The 27,488-nt window shown below is 39.7% G+C and overlaps 2 protein-coding genes across 5 annotated transcripts in view; both read left to right on the forward strand.

The window, feature by feature from the left end:
• tcf12 (transcription factor 12) overlaps positions 1-21,992 on the forward strand; it is a 69,460-nt gene extending 47,468 nt beyond the window's left edge. For 2 of the 3 annotated variants that reach the window (XM_068320169.1, XM_068320182.1), the window contains exons 9-20: positions 1,065-1,164; positions 1,705-1,844; positions 2,316-2,457; positions 2,656-2,726; positions 5,874-6,018; positions 9,906-9,979; positions 12,808-12,999; positions 15,561-15,675; positions 15,776-15,935; positions 16,132-16,361; positions 16,538-16,691; positions 19,226-21,992. In XM_068320169.1, the coding sequence (XP_068176270.1) occupies positions 1,065-1,164; positions 1,705-1,844; positions 2,316-2,457; positions 2,656-2,726; positions 5,874-6,018; positions 9,906-9,979; positions 12,808-12,999; positions 15,561-15,675; positions 15,776-15,935; positions 16,132-16,361; positions 16,538-16,680 (1,512 nt within the window). In that variant the 3' untranslated portion in view covers positions 16,681-16,691; positions 19,226-21,992. The remainder of the gene's footprint in view (positions 1-1,064; positions 1,165-1,704; positions 1,845-2,315; positions 2,458-2,655; positions 2,727-5,873; positions 6,019-9,905; positions 9,980-12,807; positions 13,000-15,560; positions 15,676-15,775; positions 15,936-16,131; positions 16,362-16,537; positions 16,692-19,225) is intronic. The other variant, XM_068320175.1, reaches the window with a different exon arrangement.
• A 2,847-nt stretch (positions 21,993-24,839) lies between these two features.
• Positions 24,840-27,488, forward strand: part of cgnl1 (cingulin-like 1) — a 28,390-nt gene continuing 25,741 nt past the window's right edge. The window contains exon 1 of one of the 2 annotated variants that reach the window (XM_068320161.1): positions 24,840-25,007. The gene's annotated coding sequence lies outside the window, so the exon portion shown is untranslated. The remainder of the gene's footprint in view (positions 25,008-27,488) is intronic. The other variant, XM_068320153.1, reaches the window with a different exon arrangement.

Here is a 27,488-nt window from a genome sequence, read left to right on the forward strand (position 1 = left end):
CACTGGTTAGTCCAGGGTAAATAGCACAATTAGCATCATCCGCTGCCATATGCTGCCCATTCAGCATCTGACAGAGTCAAAAACAGGAGCTGCAGCTCCAGTGTTAGGCTAACCTGAAACCTCTGCGGGATCGCTATCAACCTTGGTCACATGTGGAAACCAGAGGACCCATGAGAGCCCCGCCCCCCCCTCCCAGAGCACTTTAATCACACACCCAGACGACAACCCGCCAGAGTCGAGCTCATTCAACACAGCCCGCTTGATATTCTCTCTCGCTTGATATTCTGTTCACGTGTGCCATTAAATTTACATGCTTTGGTTGTGTGGCGTGTTTCCCATCAGTGCTGTGTCATAAAACAACTTAAGCAAGTAAACAACTTTTGTGGCAGGTGGACTCTAGCTGCAGATCTGGCCTTAAACGTCTTTTCCCCCTCTCTCCCTCCATCTGGAGTGCATGCAATCAGAGACCACATCACTGGTGTCTGACTGCCACCCTCTTTGATCCTCTTCCCCCCAGTTTGGCTCACCACATCTGTAGAGCAGAGTGCCCATTGTGCCTCTCCTTTCACTAGCATCACCGACTCCCAGGTAGAAATATAAAGAAAGCAAGGCGAGCTGTTTTTTTGTACCACGTATATCTGATTTCTCGCTCTCTGGGAATGCTGTAATTTGCCAGGCGTTTAGTCCGCATCTAAGTGAGTGTCATTATACTTCCATTAGAGGCTTTGTTGATCTGAAATGCAAATATCCCTAATAATCTACTCCTGCACTCATGAGCTTGATTGCTTGCTAGTCATCAAAGCGTGTTCTGTGGTTCAAGAGAAAATCTACACTCTGTGTGTGTGTTTGCACTCGCAGCTGTGACATCATGTCAGTGTCCTGTTGCCAAATTTGTAGTGGTCATTGAATTTCGTGTTTGTTTTGAAAATTTCAGCATCATCCTTCACAAGACAGTGTGCAACAGCCAACTCTCTATTCTACACAAAATCATTTGGATAAATCCCACAGTGCTTTGGTGTATGATGAGCTAAAGTTTCTAACTAATTTCATTTTTCTCGTGGCAGGTGTACGCGCCGTCTCCAAACTCGGAAGACTTCAACAGAGATTCACCGTCTTACTCTTCTCCTAAACCCTCCAGCAGTATGTTTGCAAGCAGTTTCTTTGGTGAGTTCTACAGTATAATAAAGTTTGATATGATATTTTTTGTCCTAATTGCACTTCTTTCAACACAGGCTTCACAGTTCTTACATTTTGCTATATTTTAGGGTTAATAATTTTTTTTGATATTATAGAATTAAGGTTATTTTAACGGTAGGAGTTTTCATTTTTGCTTTTAAGAACCTAATTTGTAAATCCTCAGTTCAACATTGGAGCATCACAAAGTCAAATAATGTTCCCAATTACTCTCAATATTGATATTTTAAAGATTGTGAAATTATTTTGCACAATTTATGACCATCATCCATGATTTCATCCTGACTGACTCAGTTCTAGACAGTAAAACCAACTTCTTCATTGGAAGACGCTTTGTTATCTCAGCTGTGCTCAGGACGAAGATCGCGTTTCAGTCCCCGGGAGAGAAAGTACACAGTGGATGTGGATGACCCCGGGTTTATACAGCACTGGAGAATCGCTGCTGTCTGACACTGTGTCAGAACTGAAGTGTACGTTGTTAACAAATATATGTTGCTTTATTGTCTGTAGATGGTACCCACAGTTCATCCGACCCTTGGAACTCATCCAATGGGATCAGCCAGCCCAGCTACGGGGGGATGCTCACAGGAAGTTCATCTCACATGCCTCAGTCAGGAAACTACAGCAGCCTGCACGCACACGAGCGCTTGGTAAGCAGCACCTCTCAGCCAACGTTACCACATCACAAATAAAGGTGACAAACGACTGCTACTAACTCTGTTTTGCATCACACTTGCGGAACAGATCTAACGTACATTGTTAAGCACACGCAGCACCTCATTTATTTCTCAGGCCTCCGCCCCCCTCAGCTCAGTTGAAGAGGTTGTACGTCTGAAGTTGCTGTCTGGCTATTTTCAGGGAGGGCACCACTGACCCTCTTTGTGTCAGTGTTTGATCTGTTCTTGTTCGCCTGCCCGCCTCAGCTGGCTCAGCTTTACAGGGAGCCTACAGATGCTGTCTGCCCCCTCCACCCCCTTTTACTTCTGCCCCCACCCTCCTTCAGTAACATTATCTTTGTCAGAGTCTGGTACAGTCAAAAGAGAATATAGAGAGTAAATCAAATCTTTCTGTCTCTCACAGTTTGGACTGAATTTTGCGTGTGTCTGTTTCTCGTCTTCCAGAATTACCCAGCACACTCGCTTTCTCCAGACATCACTGCCAGTCTTCCTCCCATGTCCAGTTTCCACAGAAGCAACACAAGCACTTCACCATTCGTCACCGCAGCACACACCCCGTCCGCCAGCGCATCCGATGGAGTCATTGGTACTTTCTCGTTGTTAACAGTTCGGATACCTGTTCAGAATGACCAATTCAATGCCCCCCTCCACCAATGTAATCACTGTTGGACATCATTTTGTAAAAAGTAGCAAGTCAGGCAGTTGGACAGCTGCATTGTGCGCCGTGACCACTCGGCATTTGTCTGGGTTTGCTGTTACAAAGCCTCCCTCTGTGTTTTCTTAGCCGCTGCAAATCGAGGGAACCCCACTGGAAGCTCGCAAACTGGAGATGCACTGGGCAAAGCTCTGGCCTCGGTGAGTTACTGCCCCTCCGTTTAACCTGAACTTCTTTGTATTGTAGCATGGAACCATGTTTTAATGCACTTTGCCTTCATTTCTCACAATCCTAAAAACTTGAGTTTTCACTTGCCAGAGTATATTGAGACTTTTTGGAACTCTCACAGTGACACAGTCAGTGTACTGAATAGTTAAAATGAGGATATGATGTTAACACATTACTCCAAAACCTAATAATAATATCCTAAACATGATACTTAGGATACTCTCTCTCTCTCCCTTTCTCTCTCTCTTTCTCTCTCTCTCTCTCTCTCCCTCTCTCTCTCTCTCTCTCTCTCTCTCTCTCTCTCTCTCTCTCTCTCTCTCTCTCTCTCTCTCTCTCTCTCTCTCTCTCTCTCTCTCTCTCTCTCTCTCTCTCTCTTATCATGCAGGGATTTAAATGCTATACTGTCTGCTGATTAAAAAAAAGCCCCGAGGATATGTTTGGAGTTATTTTTTGACCTAAGCCTGGATAAATGTGGGCCTAAGCTCAAGAGTATTCAAGAAAGGAAATTGTAAATTGAAAATACTCCAAGAGTCGGTTGATTACACTTCACACCGCTTGATCTGTTACACCAAGTTGATGTAGATCATAGAGGTTCTTAAATGAAAGGAATATGTGTTACACTTGTGACAGATAGATTGTTGGTTTCAGTCTCTGTGATATCATGATTAGTGTGCAAGTCAAGCTGAATTTAACAAACTGATTAATTGAATCAAAACTTGGACCATTTGCTTAAAATTCCTTTAATTATAACGCTGCTTTTGTTTCATCAAAATCTCTTTTGATTGCTGTCAAAACCGTTGTGTAGAGTTGACATATGCATTAACATATTGGTCTTTTCATTTTGTTAAATTTGAGCGCTCTATGTTGAGGAGGAATATTTTCTACAAAATGTGGGGACAAAATATGAGAGTTAAGGGATGAAAGTAATAAATTAAGTCCTTTATATTCGCAGACTCCATCCATTAGCATGACAAAGCTTCATTGAAATGGACACGGTTGGACTGGGGTGGGGGCGGGTGGATAGAGCAGGGGGCACAAGGGAGTTTATAACTGCTGTGGCTCAACTCCACGGGCCGCCCTTTGTAAAGCTTTTGTTCTCCGCCTTTTAAAATTGGCAGTACTTATTGGCCCCTCGCCGCCTTGGGGAGTGTAACTGATGATGAGGCGGGGCTTCATTTATTCCATTAAAATGAGCCGTGATTCAGGTTAAAAACAGCGCTAGTGGCTGCTGACTGAAAGGAGTAGAAAGTCATGCATTGTCTGGTCAGAAGTCACAGTTTAAAACAGCTTGCTTTTGATGAGCAGAAATATTTAGAAACTTTATGAGAGGGCTGTTTGTTTCCAGCGCTATGATGACACACGGCTATTAATCGTCCACAGATTGTGACCAAGTTGTGTATCTGAGAGTGGAAATGCTGAGCTCAGGCAAACGCTGAGTTCCCAGAGTACAGAAAAAGCATAAATAGCCATTCCTTTCTTCAAAGATAACAGTCGGGCCTTCTCTTCTTTGCTATGTGACATACTTCAGTGAAGCTTCTATCCTCATACTCCAAGTTGATTGAAAAACTAAAGCCCAGAGATCAAGATTGAATAAGGAGATTATCAATAATGAGTGCTTTCATTCATTCATTCGTCTCGACAGAAGTCAAGCGGGTTTCTGCAAGCTCCATCTGATCTTAACTTATCTCTGTAGATCTGCTTCTTTCTTCTGCTAATTAGTCGGGATCCACCAGTAATACCCAGATTTTTCTGAGACGCGTTCAATTACGGTACAATGTCCCCTGATTAGAAAGAAAAAAGATCAGGGATGTGTTGGTGCTTAATCCAGCATTTGTTTAAACAAATGAAATCCCTGTGGAGTTTCTGAAGATGTAATCTCCTCATTTCCTTCATCCAAAAACTCGATGACCTCACTGCAACTTAGCGGAGGATGCATGGACTCACCATCGGTGTTATGTGTTGTCTGTTGTAAAAATTACATTGTCGCTTCAGCTTAAATCTTGACAACATGCAGAAAATGCAGGCCTTTGCTCAAGAGAAATTTGGAGCATACCAAAATCAGCAGCAGATAAATCATGCCATATTCTGATATATGGCTCGAAAAATAATATCCAGTGCAAGTGAAAGGCAGCCCCTGAGATTTACTGTGGTTGGCCTAACGGGGTTTCCAGGTTGGCCATCTGCACTTTCTAAAACCACAGAGGAATAATAACTTTCTATAAAAATAAAAAAACCTCTTTCCTATGAAACCTTAAGCTTAACAAGTAATGACAAGGATATGATTCATTCAATTTCGTTTAAGAAACTGAAAAGACTCAGATTTCTGTTTCGCTACAACACTGACCTCTGAAGACTGAATCCCATTCAGAATATGACGAGGATTCAATCTGAGGATTTATATGAAACTAAACTAACTAAAATTAGTCTGTTTTGTGATATGTGAAGTGAAGGCTTCCTTAACCCTAACAAAGATTTAAATTATGATTGTGAAATTGAATCAACTGGCAAAAACTTGACAAACTCACATCTTTTTTATATTTTTTGAGTGTAATAGGACAAAAACAACCATGGATAATGGGGGAGGGGGGTGTTTGCTGAACAATTCTTGTACAGCTTTAACCGTGAGGTTAAAGTAGTTGTAGAAAACATGTATGAAGATGATGGGGGACATTGTGAATTATCGAATATTGTGAATGGATACCAGTGTATCCCCATTTAAAGTTGAAAAGATTTACTTGCTCTAACTCAGAATTAAAGGTGGTGTTCAGATATACAATATTTTCCCGTGGCGTTAATGTTGTTTTATTACGTCGTATAGAAGTGGATGCACAGCTAGACATCAAATGATTATTATTTATGGTCTATTTTGTTCAGACCGCGCTGCGATCACAGATGACTAACGGCTCGCATGCAATCGCTGAGAATCCTTTATGACATCCCAGGCAGTAAAACCCTCATAACTCAAGATGCGTGTTTGACTGGGAGAGGGTAACGGCTGAAAAAAAGTTGAAGAAACAGCAAAAGCAGCATTGTGTGTTTTATTTTTATGACGTACAGCTGATAGTGTGTTTATGATTACTCTGACTTTTCTCTCTCTCATCTCCTTTTTGGGATTCCAGATTTACTCTCCTGACCACACTAGCAGTAGTTTTCCATCCAACCCGTCGACCCCCGTGGGTTCTCCTTCACCTCTGACAGCCACAGCAGGGGCCGCCTCAGCGGGGACTGTGGTGACTGCTGCCGGCACCCCATCTGCAAGGCCAGGTAGAGCCCCCACTAACACTTCCTACACACCTACACCAGGTATTAACTGTAGAATTGACTATAAGTGTCACTGAAACTGCCTCGGAAAACCCTTTAAAAATCTGTGACAGACAAATGTCAGCTTGAGAATGAATTATTCAGCAATGGAGCCGGGCTAATTAAGAGGCTTTAGTGAATATGACTTAAGATTAAATTACTTTGTGGTGCATTAGTTGTATTAATTTAATCTTGAACAGAGAATGTGGTGTTTCCTAAATTATAATTTAATATCCCTTTTATTAGTAAAGCTTCAATTATTTTATACACATGCTCCATGTTTTGTTATGCCAGGAAGCCTTATATTAATCCTTTCTAAATGAAAGCCCATTTTAGTCTGGATACAAAGCTCTTTTAAAACTCTTCCAACAATTAGTTGGAAGAGTTTTAAAAGAGCTATTTGTAGAGCTGTGTGTGATAAACATTTATGTTTTGCAAAGAGAAGGGATGTTTCTGCCGACACACCAGCAGCATTAAAGCGGTGCCTCGTCTACTTTGTTTTTGTGGCCTACAGACCTTCTCCATATAGACTCTCCATGACATCAAAGACCCGTTTTGGCTGTCAGGTTTTTAGGATGGTCTTTATTCCTGCTCATAAATTTGGATCTAGCCGAAGCGTACTTTGAGAATAAGTTTTTACGTGCGCTGAACTTTTCTTTTAACTGGCAGAAATGAGGTTTGAGGAAATGAGGTAGTCGTACATCCCTCCTACATAAATGTAATCATGTGGTGCGTGAAATGGGGACACAAAAACGAATAAAGACGTTATAGCTTACAAATTACTTTTTTTTTTTTTAGTAATGTTAAAAATAAATGGTAAGAATAGCGCAGATTGACAGATGTGATTACAGCACAGGAAGAGTAATGGACTGTGAATGAGGGCGGACAGTGAGGGAAAGCCCAGCGCGTTGTTTTTTGCGGACAGTTGTGTCATGTGTGGTAATAGAGTGGCGACAGCTGTCTCTACGTATGCCCCCCTCATCCTCAGCTGTTGCCATGCCCCAAGGACAGCTGTTTCCCCAACACACACACACACACACACACGCACGCACACACACACACACACACACACACACACACACAGAGACAGACCCGGGCTGCAAAAGACCTCGTTCGTCTGCCAGCGGGCGGAGGAGGGTGGCTGTGACTCAGCTGATGATGAGGAGCCTGACAGCCTCACAGCGGGGCATCTCCCCTGTTCACCTATTTACAGTACAGCATGCATACCTGGAAGCATATCAGTATCATTTTGTCGAGTTCAGCACGTGTTCAGAAAAGCAATGCTTTGAGATTTTAATGACAGAAAAAGTCTTTATTTCATTTATGAATTAATTATAAATAAATACTGCAAAGCGAGCAGACTTGGGATCGTTGGAAATGTTTTGTGTTTCCAGAGAGATACTTTAAAACTGGTACAAAATTTGGCTCACTGTTGAAAATCCATTCATCATTAGGATTACACCGATATGCAGCAACATTAGTCAAGACTGGTTTGTTCAATTAGCCCTCTCTGCTGCACGTGGGCACCGAAGCCTCGGGGTAATTTTTCACTGCCGCCAGCCAGCAGAGGCTCACGTCGAGTCCCTGTCTCACTCACCTGGGAGAGAGATCAGCCACAATACAGGCTTTTCCATTTCCACTTCGAAAGACACTCTTAATAGTCTGCTAATTAAAGTCTGAATTTTGTGAGGCTTTTCCCAGACTGCAGCAATGACACCCAGAATGGAATGAATTAATGGAAACACTTATTTTAAACTTGTTTTCCGAGCCATGAAGGCTGTGCTATTTTTCTTGTGTCTGCTTCTTTTTCAGCGTTTGAGGCAATTTTTACTTCTTTTGAAAACTATGCTGCTAACTTCACTACTTAATTATGCAAAGAAAGACAGAACAGTAAGGATAAGCATCACAGATCACAATCCTTTGTTTTGTATTGCACAATGTGAAGTATTCTTTATAATTATGACTAAAGTTATGGTCAGCACTCCCAAGGCTCCTCTCCTGGCATCCTTCCACGATGATATGCCAGAAGAGCTGTGATCAAGGAAGTTGTGCTGTTCTGTAATCAACCAGCAAAGTTCAGTTCTTGTCTTAGTCCATAAAGGTTATTTTATAGTCTAATGTTTTACCTCATATTGCACAGGCAGGTTTCTTGGATGATTGCAATTTGGAAAACGACTACAGTATAGATATCGTCTTGAAACTAGAAATGTGATGAACAGATGTGAATTTCTTTCTTATTTGCACAAATTTGCCCCACATCTAAATAGCTTGATTTTCTTTCCTGTACTGGCCTGATTTACGTACTAGATTTGCTTTTTGGCTCAGAAAAATGAATAAACTCCACAGTTGGCTTCCTTCAAACAAAGGTGAGCTGTGATCTACAGCACAGAACATCTGAAGTTTCTCCATATTCAAATTCATGTCTTTCTTTCATTTAGAAAGGAAAGAACACAATTTCACAGGAAATCTGACCTCATGGGACAAGCTATTATAAGTGAAACAATGGTACTTAGATGCTTCCAGATGTGTTTGTTGTAAAATATAGTATGAGTCAAATAAGTGTTTGACTGATGAAAATTAAAGGGAAAGTTAACTCTGCAATACCAGGAAATGTATCAGAAAAGTGTTTGAACTCAATTGAACCCAGATGTTTGACATATTTACTGATTTAAAAAACTTTGATGAAGGTCACGCACCAAAACACAACCACCCAGCATTTTTGATTACTCTTGTGTGTTGGTGCAGATGCAGTCTTTATTTCATGGTGTAAGTGGGTTTTGGATAAATCCCTCCACTGCCTTGTGTGTCAGGATGCAGTCCAGCCATCAGGAAGTGATGCCCTTGAGACCTGAAAGATAAAAATATCCTGTGTGGAACAACAAGAAAGCAGAAAATCAGGATGTCAGTGTGTTATTCCTGAGCGTTATTGTGCGTATCAGTGAGTGGACCCAGTGCAGCAGGGTACAGCAGGATCAGTCAAATTTATATGCAAATGAATTGTGGCTACAGTATTTTCCGCACTGTAAGACGTACCTAAAAGCCTTTAGTTTTCTCAGACACCAACAATGAGTACACCTTATATATGAAAAAAGTTTTGTTCATTTTGTTCATTCATTGAAGGTGCGCCTTATAATCGGATGCACATTATACAAGCAAGCCTTGGTTTTCGAACGCTTTAGACATCAAACAAATTGGAATTCGACCAAAAAATTTGGAATTTTTTTTGTCCTAGAAGTCGAACAAAATTTGGAAGTCCAACGCGAAACAAACGCCTTTTCCTCGCTGCCAAGCGCGATTAAGGCGAGAAAAGTTGAGACAAAATGTGATGGTAATGTGCTTTTTATTTTAGTTTACTGTATTCAATAATTTTTCACTTAATTTGCGTTCCATTGCCTATGGTATGAGTTACGGTCCCGTAAACTTCTGTCCAAAAGACAACGATAACTCATACCTTAGGCTAACATGATTACGTTGATGTTTTTTTTCTTCTTTCTTTCTTTCTTTCTCGTGTTTGCTTCTTTCTTTTACATTTCTTTGATATGTTTCATTACTGTACAATTTGATATATAAATGACATTAAGAAATAACAAAGGTAGTTTTCTCGTGTCTTGGAACGGATTAAGACCATTTACATTATTTGTAATGGGAAAAATGTATTTGGAATTCAAACAAATCGGTATTCGAACAGCCTTCCGGATCGAATTGTGGTCGGAAACTGGGGTTTGCCTGTATATGAAAAAAAGTTTTAGTATATGGCATTCATTGAAGGCGCGCCTTATAATCCAGTGCACCTTATAGTGCAGAAAATACTGTAATCCTGATCTGTGCTTCCTCTCTTTATGTCTCACCAGGTACGAACCAGTGGCCCCGAACTGGTGGACAGACCCCTTCCTCTCCAAACTATGAGAACTCCCTCCACTCGCTGGTGAGCTCCCTGCCCATATCCGTGTAGATATGTTACCCATGAAGGACTGATAGCATTACATGGAGATTCTTGTCTGACAACACTGCTGAGGAAGGATGGGGGTAGAGGAATAACCAAAACTGAACAATACCTGTCCCGTGGGGCACGCCATCTGTCCTCCACTCCGTGGGCCGGGATGGAGATGACAGTTGGGGGATGGGTTTAGTTCAGGGGCTGGTGTGGGGATGGCAGCTGTTTGCTAAACCGCTTCTCCAGGATTCCTTCGCTGCCATGCAACCAGAGTTACAGATCAGCTTTCCTCCAGCCCACCACCTGATGCATATATCATGCACTTTAGTTAAACATGGGAATTATGGGAATACAAACAGCTTCTCATGATGAGTACAAAGACAAAGCCAATGTTTGTTCGAAATCATCAACCTTTACAAATAAACAAAACGTGGATACACAATCACTCAAGTGTCAGTCAATTAGCGACACCCGTGTGTGGTTGTCATTGAAAATCAGCATTTAGATCTTTCCTCCCACAATGCCTCCTGCTTTGTTTTGACTGTTCGTGGCCACCAAAGATAAGCACGAGCACACAAGTGAAGCTAAGCATTCAAATGAATCACCAGATAACTTGGAAATTAGCTTCTGATAAAAGTATTGTAAATTCAATTCATGTCCTGTTTAACTTGATACAACACAGATGCGGCGTTATAACATGTCTCTTCAACCTTTGAATGTTTATCATGTTTTTTAATGCCGGTTTCTGTCGACACAGTTAAAGGAAGCTGCTATTGACGGAAACATTAAATGTTGGTGAAGAGAGGCTTTTGAATAATAAAGGGGAAAGAGTTTGAAAATCCATAAGCCACAAAACCAAGTGTTAGTTTAGAGTAGACAAATGGGCGTGTAAATGTATGATGTCACTTTCTCTCTATAACATAATTTTAAAAAATCCCATTACACTTTTCCCCACCCTGGCAGCTCAAATAATTAATTTCTCATCATAATATTATGTGTTGAAATACCTTTATAACTCACACGTCCATGGTAGTGCAGTGTGTTTGTAATGTTACTCGTTCAAGGAAACAGTCTTATGTCTAAACATGCGATTCAAAGATTGTATTGCGTTCATAATGACTAATCTTGTAATTGAGTGTAGGTTGTGAGACAGTTTAATTTCTATGATAAAAGAGGGAATCTGTTCATATCTGTGCAACAGGTTCTCATAATCCGCTCAACATTCCTTTAAAGTGCTGCGGTTGGGTATAAGGAAAGACAGCTGGATACATTAAATATAACTGGAGTGCATACCTCCACCGAGGCCCAACAATCCTACACATCTGTCCAGCATGCCTGAACCGTGCCCCACCCCTCCAACAACACGTGTGGAAATTAGTGCGTTAATCGGTGTGCAGTTAGGGAAAATGTTGAATAACGTTCTGTCCCACAGTGTGTGGAAAGAAAAGGATAAAGTTAAAAAAAAAAATCCTTTATCTGGATTTGTTTCAATTTTTAATGGCTTCATGACTAGTCCATGCACCATCCTTCCACCAAGTCTCCTAAAATTCCATTCAGTAGATGTTTTTTTTGTAATATTAACGAAAAACCAAACAACCAATGAATTTTACGCCCTTTTAATGAAGCCGACAGTAGAAATTAATATTGTTCTGGCTCTTAAATAAGCATCTGAAGCTGCTGCTTAGTGCTGATCTTCTGTGCTGCTCAAATACCCTAAGAGCCATCATCATCATTATAAGCAATTCTCTCTATATATCATCTTTAATTGTTCTGTGCTTTTTGCACCCCCTTTAATTAAATAAAACCTAAGTGAGTAAATGGACCAAACAGAGTGTGGTTGGGTCACACAACGCACACCAGAGATTTCCCAGTCGCCGCTCCAGCACTGATTGAAAGTCTGTTTATGACCAACCTCTTCTTCCAGTCATCCAATAAACCACAACCATGAAGTTAGTTGTTACATTATCTTGTTTTGTCTGTTGATTCACACTTAAATGATTAATCCAAAGTAAACTTTTAGTACAGTTGATATTAAGCACGTACACAGTAAATATTTTCATCCTCATAAAGTGAAGGGTCAGCAGCTTTGTGCACCCCCCCCAAATCATGCATGTCGTGTCTGTTTGTCTTTACAAAATCAATCTCTATCCACAGTGTTTTTCTAGTATTTATAGATACTGATCGTTTCTTATAATCCTGTTTTATTCTCATTTGACTTTGCCAGAAAAACAGAGTTCATCAGCAGTTACATGAGCATCTCCAGGATGCCATGTCTTTCTTAAAGGATGTCTGCGAGGTACACTTCAGATAGAGCCTTTACTCGTTTCGTGTTCCATATGTCTTTCCTCATTTTTTGTTCCCCCCCAACTTCACCCATGAGTCCACATTCCTCACAGTGGAATGCAGTTGGTTTTTTTTGTAATTTATTTATTTATTTGCTTGACCATATTGTCATGTTTCTGTCATTTTCAGCTACTCCAGCTTGCAGTAATCAGCTTAGTTTCGATTCTCAATTAATTGTTGATGCACTCCAAGTGGATAGTGGGAATCAGTTTGCATTTTAAGCACAGAGAGAGACATTTGTTGATTTCTACAACTCAAGCTGAAATGGCTCTGTTGATCTTTCATTTGGAATTGCCTTTTTTTTATTTTATTTTTATCCTTTGTTTCAGATGTGTTTTTCTTTTCTGTCCAAACCATGCAATCGGCGTTTTCAATTTTTGGTCCTAATGTGCTTATACTAAGCCGCTCTGTCCCTCTTTTTGCTCTCCTCTCCCTCTCCCTAACCCTTCATTCCTCAATCCCGCTGGTCCTCCCAGTCTCGAATGGAGGATCGTCTGGATAGACTGGATGATGCAATCCTTGTTCTGAGGAACCACGCAGTGGGCTCTACTGCCAGTCTGCCCAGCGACATACACAGCCTGCTGGGACAGGCACAAAATGGGCCAATAGCGGCCATTGGAGCAAACTTCCCCGCCTCTGCATTGGTTCCAAGTCGGACAGCAGCGATGGTATGAGATCTTGAAAAATCTAGATTTATGTGTCTTCTGGATATTTTAATTTTTTTAGGGCGAAAACAACATTTTTAGTGAATTTATGTTATTTTGTCAAACTTCACAAACCTTAGCCACCTGTTTGAGACAGGCCCACTGCCATCTCTAAAAACTAGACATTTTCCACACAGTTGAATGCAGCCTGACATATTTTCCATAAGTGTAATGGCTGGCCTAAAGCTCACCCTCCTCTGGAGAGTGGCTGTATGCACAAGAGTGAAAGAGAAATGAGAAAAACAGGCGTAATGAGGTGAAGTTATGCTTTGGTTCTGGGCCTCTCTGTGTGTTGCACAACTGTAAAGCTTTTGAGAAACAAGAATGTCGGCATCATTGTAAATGGTGATGCGTTCACCTGTCTATCCTCTATCTGAGATTCTCATTCACAGCCAAGAGATGGGAACACATCTGCTGTGGAGGTGTTTGGAAGTCATTTGGGTCACACAAAGAGGGCCGAAAAATTAGTTCCAACAAGTTCAAAGTACCCTCTGGAAACATGCAGCTTGTGAATAATGGAGACTTAGATTAGAAGCACAGTATGTTTGATTAATAGTTGTTTTATTTTATTAATTTTATTAATGAACATTAAATTAACTCCAAATTTCAGTTTTTAAAAGGAAAAAGCTTCTTTGAATTTCCAAGTAGCTGAAATAATCTTCATATTTTATACATTTTGTCAAAATACCCAAAAGTCAAAATATTAATTTTACTAGAGAAGAGCATCTGAAACCAGAGTAATATAAAAACTGCTGCTGATCAAATTTTGTTTCTGTCTGTTCATTGGTTTTAATAGATTACACTCCATACTTCTCCTGTTAGGCAATGCCTAATAGGCATCCAGCTGACATTGAACACGTTTATGTCTATAAGTTATTCTCTGCGCGAGAATATTTTGTTTCTGATGCTCATTGCCAAAAAAAGGTAGACTGAAAACATTTATTTGCTGTTTTTTTTTTTCTCGCTCTTCATGTTTTATTTTCAGCAGAAAGCTCTAACATTTGTTGGCATGTTTGTCAAAGCAGTGCTGTTCTCTCCTGCTGCTTCTTACCGGGATTTATTTAACATTCTCTCTGGTCTCACATCTGGGATCTCCATTGCCGAGATGAATTTAACTAGAACACAGATTGAGTTTGATTTCTGTCATTTGTCATTCTGTGTTTTGTGATGCAGCAGTTGTTAGATGATTTTTTTTCTTCTTTTGCTGTGGTCGTCAGACTGCTCTGTTTGATGTGTTTATTAGTCAGGACTGTGGCAGTCATGCTGACCGACCGCTGTGAGACAGAACATACTGTGTCTGCACCAACACAGCATTTCCTGTGTGCAGCGAGGTCCTCTCAGACAGACCCCACCAGCCTCGGCGTGGCACAGCCGCAGGCTTTTTACCCTCATCCCCCCCTCTCCCACCTCTTTTCATCACTTCTTTTTAACAACCCAGGAAATCTGAATCTTTGGTAACGTGTGTCTGAACCCACGGCCTCCACCCAAATAGAAATCCTCAGCTGTATGGTAATCAGGCCCGGCCATAAAAATGGCAGCGTTCTTTTCTTGCCAGAGACCCAGCTTCCCTCCTCCTCCTCCAGACAAAGAGTTGTTTGGACACCTGTTGAGAGCGCAGCAAAGATTAGCGTAGTGCTGAGGAAGGGGAGGGTCTCACGGTGGTGGGGTTAACGGAGGCCAATAGTGACTGGGGATCACATTCCATAAGAAAAGGGAGGGATGCCCTCCACCCTGGATGAAGGTTTCCCTGCCTTTCCCTGGTTCTGAGGTGGGAAATAAAATGAATTACTCAGAAGGGAGTGACTTTGTGGTACAACACGGTGGGAGTGTACCATTTTTATGTTGTGAATGTGGATCCCTTCATTTTGACATCAGTTGAAACAGAACAGATATGAGAAACAGACGTGGTTTAGTTGTTGTGGTAAAGAAAGCCAAGTCTGAGAGAATGACTGCAGTGAGAGGATCACGGAACATAAATAAAGAGATTTTCACAATATACTGTAGGATGAAAGAGCCTTTTGGTCAAAGTGTTTTCCTACAGGTGTCTTTTATTTTGTGTGTTTCACACAGAGTTCTGCACTAAGCTGTGTACTTCTGCGAATGAATGATCAAAGCACTTTTCAGGAATGAAACTTATGAGTCCCCTAACTAGACCCACATTTAACTCTCAAAAATAGCTTTCTATGTGACTCGCTAAATAAAAAAACTTATTTCCCGCACTATAAGATGCGCCTAAAAGCCTTTTATTTTCTCAAAAACTGACAATGCACCTTATAATCCAGTGCGCCTTATATGTGGGGGAAAAAATGTATTTATTTTTTTTTGGAATGTGCCATTCAATGAAGGTGCGCCTTATAATGCAGTGGGCCTTATGGTGCAGAAACTAGTGACAACACCTTCACGTGCAGAAAGTTTTAAATAACTTGCAGCTTCTCCATTTATGCCCTCGTGTAAGAGCTATCTGATTCATCATCTCTCCAGAACGTCTTCCTCCGTTCCTGACTTTGTCGTTTTTGTCCACTCAGCAGGGAGGATCCCATGCTGATGATGCTTCCAGCTTGAACAACAGCCATGGAGGCCTTCCCAGTGCCAGCTCCACATCCAACACAGAACTGAGTCACCAAATAGAAGCTTTCAGAGGTCCGATGCTTTCTCACTCAGTCGGAGTGTCTCAGCATGTGGCTGCTGTGTGATGTCGGGCAAAGTTTGGATGATATCGAATCTGTATTATCCTCTGCAGGTCTCTCTTCAGCCCTGAGTGGCCAAGTGCCCCCGGCCCTGGAGCTGAAGATAGAGAAACCAGACAAGGAAGAGATGCAGGATAGCCTCTCCAACGATGATAAGTCAGATGACGAGAGTGACAAAAATATGAGGACACCCAGACCAGGCACACGCACAAGGTAGATGGAGAAAGTCGTGCACAATATTCAAATCATTTAGGTGTTATCTGATGATTGGTTAGTGTGAGAGAATAATTCCATGCAGTAGGAATTCTGAAAACCAGGCTACTACATTTTTACTTTCAGTCAGAAAATGAGATTTGTGTACATCTATAGCTATTCTATCCACTATAATCTTTCTCCTTCTTGTTAACAGCATCACTGAAGATGAGGATCTAAATCCAGAGCAGAAGGCTGAGCGCGAGCGCGAGAGGAGGATGGCGAACAATGCCCGCGAGCGCCTGAGGGTGCGTGACATCAACGAGGCCTTCAAGGAGCTGGGTCGCATGTGCCAGCTGCACCTGAAAAGCGAGAAGCCCCAAACCAAATTGCTCATCCTCCATCAGGCCGTGGCTGTCATACTTAACCTGGAGCAGCAAGTCAGAGGTCAGATTCAAGTGAAATCTTTATCTAATATTGTTGCAACAACTAAAATCTTTATGTAAATCTCTCTAGATTAACATCTTTTAAAGGCCTGCAAGGAAGTTGTTCAAATCAAATCTTCTAGTTAAATTTCTGTTTGTTATATTTATTGATTTGAATTCTGTCTGCTGAACTCACAGAGCGGAATTTGAACCCTAAAGCAGCCTGCCTTAAGAGACGGGAGGAGGAGAAGGTGTCTGGAGGCTCCGGTGACGCCCAACAAGCTCACACAGGAGTCCATCCAGCTCTGACTGACACATCTAACCCGATGGGCCACCTCTGAGCAGAAGACAGGTAGTCCCAGCGTTTTTTTACCACGTCCATGCTCTCAAACAAATTATTGATTGATTTTTGTAGCATCTCAGCAAAGACAAAACTTCTTTATGTTTTACAGTCCTTTTTCATCTCATAACTGTTAACTTACTTGAGGGACATTTAGCGAGAATATCCCAATCAGTTATGGTCTTTATCCAGGATTTTAAATGCTGCAGAGTATTTTAAAAATCCACCAAACTTAAATATGTTTTTTTTATAGGGAGTAGTCAGCCCAGTTAGTTATAGTCACTGGGCTGTGAGTGATTTTGAATCGGGCTTAATTGAATTAGCAGCGACCGTTAGGCTTTGGAGGATTTATGCACTTTCCTGACTGCCATTCAAGATGTGTTTTTTAAAAAATTCTTTTGCATTATTTATGTTTCGGACTTTCTTTTTTAATTCTTTACACATTTATTAAGTCAGTGAAAGGTTCACAGTTTTACTACTTTTAAGGCTTCTTCTTCAGTTAACTTGTTTTACCAAAACAAAAAACAAAAACTGATAAAGTTAATTTAATCCATTCAGTGGTTTTGCTACCGGCAGACTGAAAGATACAGTTAAAGATATAACCACCTTGTTGAAGGTGTGTAGAATGAAAATCTTTGCAACGAAATCTCTGGAACTTCAGGATATTAAGATGATAAAAGATGTAGCTGCAGCGTCAAAACTGAAATCATCTAAGTTATGTATTCTTTCTGTGCGGTCTGGTAACGATTGACACACGGACCGGTACAGGTCCACGTCCCGGGGGTTGGGGGTTTGGGACCACCGTATTAAATGACTGGTTGTTTCACCTCACTTCAGACAGTTGTATATAAATACACAAGATTTTAGCCTGGCTTTTGGGAGATTCTGGACCTTCAACCTTTAATGGCGTTTTGTCCTACAAAAGATTTAAAGTTAAATGCATCAACCTGCACACTTTTAAAGTGGCAGTAAGCGGTTAGGTTGCAAATAACATGAAAACACATTAGATATTTTATTTTAAAGATTACTGACTTGGAACACAAATTTGTTGTTCAAGGTGTTTAAATTTGGCGAATAATAGTGCTTCATCCTTCATCCTATAAAGTTTAAAAAGTCAGTACAGTATTTTTTGCACTATAAGGTACACCTAAAAGCCTATAATTTTCTCATAATCCCGTCGTGCGCCTTATAATCCGATGCGCGTTGTATATGGATTAATATTAATATTAGTATTGGTTAAAAACAAGATCGCTGCAAAAAAGCTGGCAGTCTGGCCGCCAGTCATGCTACACTACGCCACCAGGGGGGAACCCTCAGACAGTATTCAGGCCGTACTACGCGCCCCCTAACAACGGTAGTCAAGGGCCGTCGCCGAAGTGCCGACTCTCACTCCTGTTTGACTGTAGAGCAGCCTGCTGAGAACAGGCTACGTGACCGGCTACGATAATAATAATAATAATAACGTAGCAAAACATTGGGAAGTTTCCAACAATTCCGTTATTAAAGTTTGACTGACTGACTGATTTCAGTATTTCCCACCCACTGTGGCGCCGGAAATAACCCACTTTAAAGTTAATTGGTCTAAAAAATGCTATTGTCGAGTGTCAGTACTGGAATCTAGTGACCTTCCATTCTATTAGTCTGTGGAAACACACGGGGAAACTGGCATAAAGGTGAATGAAAAACCCTCAAAGCTGAACTTCCAGCCTTTTCTGAAATTTCAAGAGCTGAGTCACTGCTAGACAACGGTACCTGGTGTGCTGCATTGATTTACAAATGTAGTTGATAGCTCTGGGCGGCGCATTCAGGCTTGTGTATTCTGTCTGCAGCGACGTGCGGTGAGATTCACGGTGAGACACCGACGTTGAAGTCGGTTCTAGGAGTAAAACAGCGTCATATTTGCCAGTAAATTAGCAGCCTGACATTAAAAACTAGTTAAAAAATTGTTTAGGGCACACAGCAGCAAATAGCTGGACCTCACCTCCGACTGGACTACCGATCGATCGAAACAATATTTAATTAATAAACGAAGACGAACGTCGGAGCTTAAATATCTGCTTCGAACTTCAGATCAGGAAATAATCCGCTCTGTCCGCACTGACTGCACTCGTAATGAATTTAACCAGTTTTTAATGTCAGGTTTTTTAATATGCGTGTTGACTTCTTTTTAAGATGGCAAAGTGATCAAGTGATCAGGTTTCCTTGGTGAGGCTCAGAATGGCTTATTGACATAACGATAGGGACGTTCACAGCTGATTAAAGATACTCACAGTCATGAATGCTGTAACTAGTGGACGGATAGCGCAACTACAGCCAGTAGTTTTTTTAAAATCTATTTTAATGTTTTTTGCGCCTTATAAACCAGTGTGCCTTATATATGAAATAAATTATAAAATAAACAATTAATTAAAGGTGAGCCTTATAATCTAGTGCGTCTTATAGTGCAGAAAATACTTAATTAGGATTTTACAATAACTTTATTATACTATTTTATTACCGATATACACTTCTGATCAGTGGATTTTTTTTTTTCCTTATTTCTCCAGATGAAAGAGACCCAGATCATTTCTGCTCCTTTGGAGTCGGTGACTTTGCTTTGCAGCATGACAGACAGGAATCACAGTTTGTGACACCAGTTGGAGGAGACAGACCACTTGAAGCGAAACTACAAGACTAACACAATCCAATCCTACGATTGAAGAAGAGCCAAGCGTCCAGCTCCCTAAAACCAGTTTCCATCTGCAAATTTCTCCCCTCAAAGAAAAATCAGCACATGTTACTGTCTGTATGAAGTGTGTTGCTTCTGAACAATCAGAGACTTTGCAATCTCTTCCAGGCGTTTGTGGAAATTGCCTCGTGCCTAAACTGAATTGACGAATGCATTGTAACAACAATTTTTTTTTCTTTTTTCTATTTATTATGTTATTGAGCTATAAAATGTATGTGTCTAAAGGGAAATTTCAAAGAGAAGTATGCAGCTTTTCACTTGATCTATTGTTTGCCAGTGTCACCATTGAAAATGAATATTCCACCCACTTATTTCTTTGGCAAGTCTGAGATGAGGGGGAAATATTTGAGTGCAGAGATTTATTTATTGGCCAGTTTGTAATCCTATTTATACACAACTAAAATCATTAGGTATTAGAAATAGACAATAGGAGCTCCATTGTTAAAAAAGATTTATTATTTATATTTTTATTTATCTCCTTATACCACTGGCCACATGATTAACCCCAACGTACAGCAGTTTGTTTGTTTGTTTTCTTTTTCTGTAGTTCAGAGCAGTTTCTGTGCCACTTACCAACGTTCTAATATGTCCCAATATGGTCACATCAGCAGTGTTGTCAAGGTGACAGAAAAATGGCAAACTCTAGGTTCACTGAAAGCTCAGATTCTGATGGGTTTTTTTCCCCTCATATTAGTGAGCAGTGAAAATACAGAGAGCAAGCTTTTTGCAAACCTTAGCATTCCCTGCATATTTTTAGTGTCTTAACTGGAACAGTGGACTTCATTGGCTGTTGAATTCCTTTGCCATACAGTGTTAAGTCTAAGCAGTGACATATTTTTGCATATTCAGTCTTTGTTTAGCCTCCTGACAATAAAATCCTCCTGATGTCAGCACAGAGGTGGCTGTTTTTACACCACCATCTAATCAGAGAACGCTTTACTAAATTTATCTCAACGAAACGATGACCACACTTTCTTTTGGCCTGATGAACACATTGCTTTATTTTCTATCTGTTCATATCTGAAGATATTACATTTCAAATGCAGTTATTCTGATTAAATTTTAGTTGTGCTTATTTGTATAAGTAAGTAATTACTTTTGGCATCCTGCTTTATAATGTTCATTTCCAGTTAGCAGAGGAACGTCTAAGTTATTTTTTTAAGTCAGATACACTCAGCACATTAAAACAGATTAGGTATTTCATGGATTTTGTTGAATAAAAAAATAAATAAATGAAATATCATAGAATATGATAGAATTGTAGCACAAAAATGAACAAAATCAGTTTACAGGATTATCTTCTATATTTTGAGACATGGCTTTATGTTGTTTTCCATATCAGAATGCATGCTTTATGTTTTTCCATTTGTTTGGTTGCTTTTATGCTCCATTTATTACTTCCAAGTATCATCTTCAAACGTTACCTACACCGTAAACAAGGCTGCCACATGTAGAATTATCAATCTGTGCAAAGAGGGACTTGAAGGAGAAGAAAAGATGCCTCACCAAGAGTTTACATCAAAGATTTTAAAATGTATTAGTTGTAAAAACGAACAAACATCCAATGGTTTTTGTGAATTCCCTGACTGAATGTGGCCTTGTTCTGTGTTCATGTTGGCAGACTTTGATTGAGGGTAGAATGTGTGACACTGCTCTCGGCTCCATTTGTCATTTCTCCCCTTTTTTTTTTGCTCCTCTGTTTGCCAATTTAGACTTGGCTGTATTCTCAGATGCTTTCCCCTGTACAATATAAGAAAAGAAAAAAGAAAAAAAAACATTTGGCTTATTTTTCACTGTAGTTAGTCTTTTATACAATAATACTGTAAGAATATTTCTTGAATTCTACATATTACTCTTTCTAGATTTTTGAATGCAAAAGTTTTGAGTAAAAAGTTTCTTACTTTATTTTACTATATTAGATAGTAAAATGTATGGTTATTTACAATGACCTGTCCGTTACTACAGGAAATTTACAAATGACATCTCAAGAACACAAAGCCCAAACGTAGTCTAGGACGTTAAAAGGCTTCATATGAGCTTCATATTCCGAAACGTCTGATCTACATCTAATTCGTCTCAGTTGTTGATTGGTAAAAAATTTGTTCTTGCGTCAAATGTAAAGGTGTTGTTGATGCACATCCAAAAACTATGGTGACAGGAATTTGAATTTTCTGTCTTTTTCAACAGAAAAATACAATGTATATACAATTTATGTTGCAATAAATGTGCCATCTTTTCTTAAACTCAATTGTAAGTGCATTTATTTCTGTAACTGAACGAAAATCATTTATTTCTGTTTTTAAAAAAAAAAAATTCTCAGTATTGGCATCTTCTCCTCTGTTTTGTTTTTTTGGTAAGGGACAGGAATTATGAAGTAGGATGAGCTCAGAAACAACAGATCATGTAGGCTTCCTCATTGTTTTTGTTTTTTAAAGACATTTCTACAGTGTATTTAGGCCAAATGAGTGTTTTATAGTATGTAACTCAATTTTGAAAATAATACCAGTGGACCATTGTAGTCTGTATGAAAAGTGCTATGAATATATGTTTCTATTTTTAATAAAGTGTGATAGCAGTGTACTGTTCATGTGCTGTGTTCCTACTTCTTTTGCATTCAGACTTTGGCTTGATGAAGAAAGATCTGGAGACGCTTCCTTTATTAAAGCTGTTCCGGATAAAAGGAAACAATTGAATTTATATTCACATTTTAAATTTTTTAAATTTATATGTAGTAACTTTAATTACGTCAATATACTGAGTTTAAATTTTCAATGCTAAAAAGATAAATGCTAATTTGGCCTACACAGCAGGACTGAAATTAAGATCAAGATGAAGACAAATTTCTCTAAACTGCTACGTTAGGATTCAATCAGCAGAAAATATATTTGTCTATTTTCAAATATTGTCTTCAGTAGAATCTTTTGGATGTCACATGAATTAAATTCACAGAAACTTTTTTTTTCCTTTCAGAAATCAATCATGGAAAATATTAAATGGTACCAGGTGAAAATGTCTTATCTAAGACGTGTCTAATTTAGTTAAGCTGTCATTGGAAATCATGCAACCCTTCTTTGAAAGACTCTGCTGTGTACTGAGCATGCCCAGAGGTCCCAGCTGTGGCACCGCAGCAGAGAACAGAGCTCTCATTGTGTGCTGTCGCAACCCAACAGTGGCCCAGAGCTCAGATTAAAGGCTGCGGTGCTGCATGGTCTCTCTCTGCGGACACAAACAGTGGGCACGACAAAGGAGGCAGCTGGGCCTCCAGTTTAATGTAGTTTGTGGTTGGTATAGTGGAACTCTTTACCAAAACATTTTTGGGTTTGCATTTTCTTAAAATCTTTCTGGAAGTCAGGGTGACCACTACAGTTTTCTCTGTCAGCTAAAACATTAAAATTCTGTTTACATTTTCATGCCTCAGTAATGATTGCAAAAAATTACAAGTAGAGCGTATGCACAACTCTGAAACGATGTTTATACTGCACAAAATGTGGGCTTCAAGTTCACTACTTCTATTCTGACATTTTAAGTACATTCTGTGCTTTTAGTACTTTGAAAACATTTACCTGTAAAACAGACACAAATATTTTTAAATTGTGTTTATATTACTCTTTTTACTCAAAAGAATCAGAGTACCTTTCCCTATTGTTTATATAAATATTAAGCCAGACTACTGAGTTTGTGAAACTGTCATTTTAGAAGTCAGGGGTCTTTGGGTAAATTTGTCTCACAGAAAATAACATTTGGGGACAGACGGGACATTGTTTTATCAAATTATTCCAAGTAAATTGGGTAATGATTAAAATAACTATTCAGTTTCTGCAACACTGCAACAAAAAGCCTTTAAATTCATGGATCATGTAATCCTGATTTTCATATATTAATGATCAAAAATAACAGCCATGGTACTGGAAGCACACAATCCAACACAACACCACAATGTTAAATCAACACATTTCTTGTCACTATATTATTTTAAAATGAAGTAGAATAAAATGTGTTGTCTTTACCAGTAACAACTGATAGAAACAAATCTTATCTTACAATTTCTTTTTAAAAAATACATAAAATTAGGATTAAATAATTTCATAAAAACTAGACATTGACATATACTGTATTTTGTTATTGATGTGTCCCTGCATGGATGTGACTCTATAGCCACGAAGTAGTTTACAGTTTCCATCCATCCATCCATCCATCCATCCATCCATCCATCCATCCATCCATCCATCCATCCATCCATCCATTCATCCATCCATCCATCCATCCATCCATCCATTCATCCATCCATCCATCCGTCCATCCATCCATCCATCCATCCATCCATCCATCCATCCATCCATCTTCTACCTCTTGTCTGGGGCCATTCACGGGGGCATCAGTCTGACCAGGGACAGCCGCACCTCCCTCTCCCCGGACACTTCATCCAACTCCTCTGGGGGAGTTTTCTCCTGGGAAAATACCATTAAATTTGAATTATAATTACTAGTAGCTTTGTCTGAAGTTTAAACATGTGCAAAATGAATTAAATGTTTGTTGACGTCTTTCCTTTTTGGAAAAATCTAAATTCTTATGTTACAACCGTCCCCAGTCTCCCCGATTCCCTCTTATTGTTTCACACAAGAAAAAAACCAAAAATGTCTTCATTCCGCTCGACACAATGCTTCTGTCACAACATATTGTTACGTAGTGTTTTGAATGCACCATCTCTGTGCGTCACAAAGAAGCTCATATGCTGTCTGTAGTGATGCATTCACGGTCTGTGCCCCAGCACCGACAACACAGGTCATCGCTCACGACCACATTCAGGAGGGCTTACTAGCCGCTAGATGACGCTATCGGTTTTTAAAGAGCTACAAATTCAATTTATGCAAATTGCAAATAATTAATCATCAGGCTACATTTAATCCGAGGATTACGTTTACAATTACCATATTATTAAACAATTTAGCCATTAGTTTGTTTGGAAACTTCATATGAATGTAAAAGTACAAGATTTGTTGTTTTATTTAAATCCTTTATTCTTTCGAAAATAGTCTGGATTTTTTGGCTCAAACTTGGAATTTCTGCAAAGGATATGATTCCCAGACATTCTTTTAGTCCCAATCATGTGCTTTATAAATTATATGACCTCATGTTGTTTTTATGATAGAGTTCTTTATGTTGGACCAACAACAGTAAACCTACCACTATTTTCAAAAATGTTGATAAAAAATTGTTTAGATAAAAACAATTGTTGCTCATTTCTGTTTTATTTAGATGATTTGACATTTTGGCAGGTTAAACCCTCAAAGCCCTGATACGAGTGGGTCCCAAACCGAGCCGAGGCCGGAAGAAGTTCTGCTGCTCCGTGAACTCATCCCGAGAGCCAGCGGAGCGGCTCAGGGTGGGTGGGCTGGTTTGGAGCGCTTGATTCAGGAGGCGGAGCGGCCCGGAGGGTCGGACGTCCTTCTCAAACTGCTGTGTCTTTGAGAACAACACGGGACTGGTAGGTCAGCGAGCTGAAGGGAAGTCTCTCAGCGCCCCACAGGTTGTTTAGAACACACTCAAACTAAAAGTGTTGGAAATCCGCAGTAGCTGAACAAGAGCGAAAAGCGACGCTGGTGAGTAAACGAGCAAACAGAAACGTATTAATTGCATCCTCTCTGTGAGACTTTAGCAGCCGCTAAACTGTAATAGAGGCCCCAAAAAATCGGGATATTCAACACCATAAAATATACTCTTTTATGAACTGGGCATAAGTGAGTAATGCAGCGATCAGGTTGTGAAACTTACAGAAGTTTTATAGTAAATCGGAGGCGGCTGCAGTTTCATGCCACCTGTTGCACTGAGCAGCGATTTAAACTAAAACTATCACCGCACTCTGTTCAACTATCTTCTGTTAACTATCTTCCACTAACTATCTTCTGCTAACTATCTTGTTAACTTTCAGCTGTCAACTAACCTGCTGGTTAAGCTCTCAATCTGTTTTTTTTTCTTGCTATTTATAATATGCATCTCGCTGCTATGATTTTGTTATTTACAGTAGCGCCTTGAACACCAATGCTGCGTTCAAGTGCATCCTGTTCGCTCCGGTAATGTGTCGTTATAATTCTTTACGAGCGGAAATCTTCTGACGTGCTCAGTTTTTACATTAACTTTTTTAAATGGCTCGTCCTGCACTCTTGCCTGTTGCGCTTTCGCGTCATGTGCTTCAAGTCAGCCGTAGACTTTTCGGAATTCTGTGACATAAATGAATTCGTTCACAAGAAGGGGAGATGAAATAGTCTTAACTCATGTAAATCTCAATGTCTGCCCAGATCCGAAACAGTGCCGTGATATTTAACCTGTACTGCATGTGGCCTGCCAGCACTGAAGCACACGGGTCAGTGAAGGCAACACTGTCCCTCTGATGGAGACTGGGTCACTTCATTGCTTCCTCTTTTGACAATAGAAATACAATAGAAATAAAGGAAACCCTCAGTAAAGACGCAAGAGTCTATTGAGTCATTTTAAGCTTTTATTCTATATTTGACCCTTTTCTTTCCCACACACTCTGCAACATGATTCTAATTCTAACTAACCAAAGGTTCACCAGTAATAATTAAGTTATTAAAACTGTTGAATAATGACTGAATAATGACATGTATTTTTAATTGTGGAAAGGAGCAGCTCATCATACCTAAAGCAAACCCAAACTTTGCTAGCCACAGAAGAAATTATGTAAATACAATTTAATGAATTAAAAACAACTGCAGAGGTTGTGTTGTGTGTTGTGTATATTTTATGATCGATATTTGAGTGGATTATCAGTCATTTCCAGAGAGACACTTTGAAATCCTTAAAATGCTTTGAGAATTATATGAACGGTATATAAACTCTGCGTAAAAAAAGGGTTTATGTTCTCAACTTAGAAATACATGATGGGAAAATCTGTAATTTGTGAGAAGACTGCTTATGATTATTTGGATATTCTTACTAAAAGAACATTGTCCATATTAGCTGCTGTTCACCAGGCATCTATTGCAATGATGATGGCGTTGCAGGTGCCACAAAATTAGCACCATAGGTCAAATGTTTGTATGTTAAATGTGAATGCATGCTTTGTGTAAAAAGTTTGTATGTTCCTTTTTCATCGGGCAGTGTTTTGCAATGTGTTTGTTATGCATCTTCATATCTGAGAGGTAAAATACGGCTTATCAGTCAGCACTAGTCCCAGGCCTACATGGGGCTACACTTTCTTTGAAAGGGTTTGTCCGTAGGTCTGTCTTTATCTTCCTCATGCTAATGCACTATATCCCTCTTGTGCCTTTGTTACTAGTCTTATCAGTGTCTTTCTTCCAGGCCCATCTTTGTATTCTTGTATCAGGTAGAATGGGATGCTATCAGCAAGTCAAACAGGAACCTATCCAAAGCCCTTTGTCCGATGAAACACATGGCAACTGCTGATGCCTTTGTCTTCGCTGATGTTGAAATCACATGCAACAGCTTGGTTTTGTTTTGTTTTGGGTTTTTTTAAATGCTCACACTTTGTTATTTACTACAGGATGTGTTCTGAGAGTTATGTTGTATATTATCTAACTTTAACCTGTTATTACCAATGCGACAAAACTGAGCCTAATAACATATTATCAATCCCTTTTCAATGCATTTCCCATGAAAAATCAATTATAACTATATTGCATATACACACACACACACACACATATAAGCAGCTCATTCACTTGAAACCCAACACCCTCCAGAGTTTTGCGGAGATGACAGGGCTGTTGAACTTTTCTCAGGTATGACTGACTCATGTTGGCGTGTTGTGTTTCAGTTCTTTTCTCTTAGCCTATTTAACTCATATTCTGTGTAGTGCTCAGTAAACATTCATTTTGTTATACCAACCCTCTGAGTCACTTACAGTACATGTAAGACCTTTTGAAACAGTACCCACTCATTTTTGTTGCTTAAAGGAATGTGACTGATGTTGACTCATATTTTCAGAGATACTCTAATGTGGGTTTCTAGATGTTACGGTCAACTCTTATCATCTCAGTTTTGATTTTGCCCAAATAGTTTGGCAGAAAAGATCCAACTGGAGAGAAAACAGAACATGATGA

This window comes from Antennarius striatus, chromosome 1 (assembly GCF_040054535.1).
Source record: "Antennarius striatus isolate MH-2024 chromosome 1, ASM4005453v1, whole genome shotgun sequence".
In the NCBI taxonomy this organism is placed as follows: domain Eukaryota; kingdom Metazoa; phylum Chordata; class Actinopteri; order Lophiiformes; family Antennariidae; genus Antennarius; species Antennarius striatus.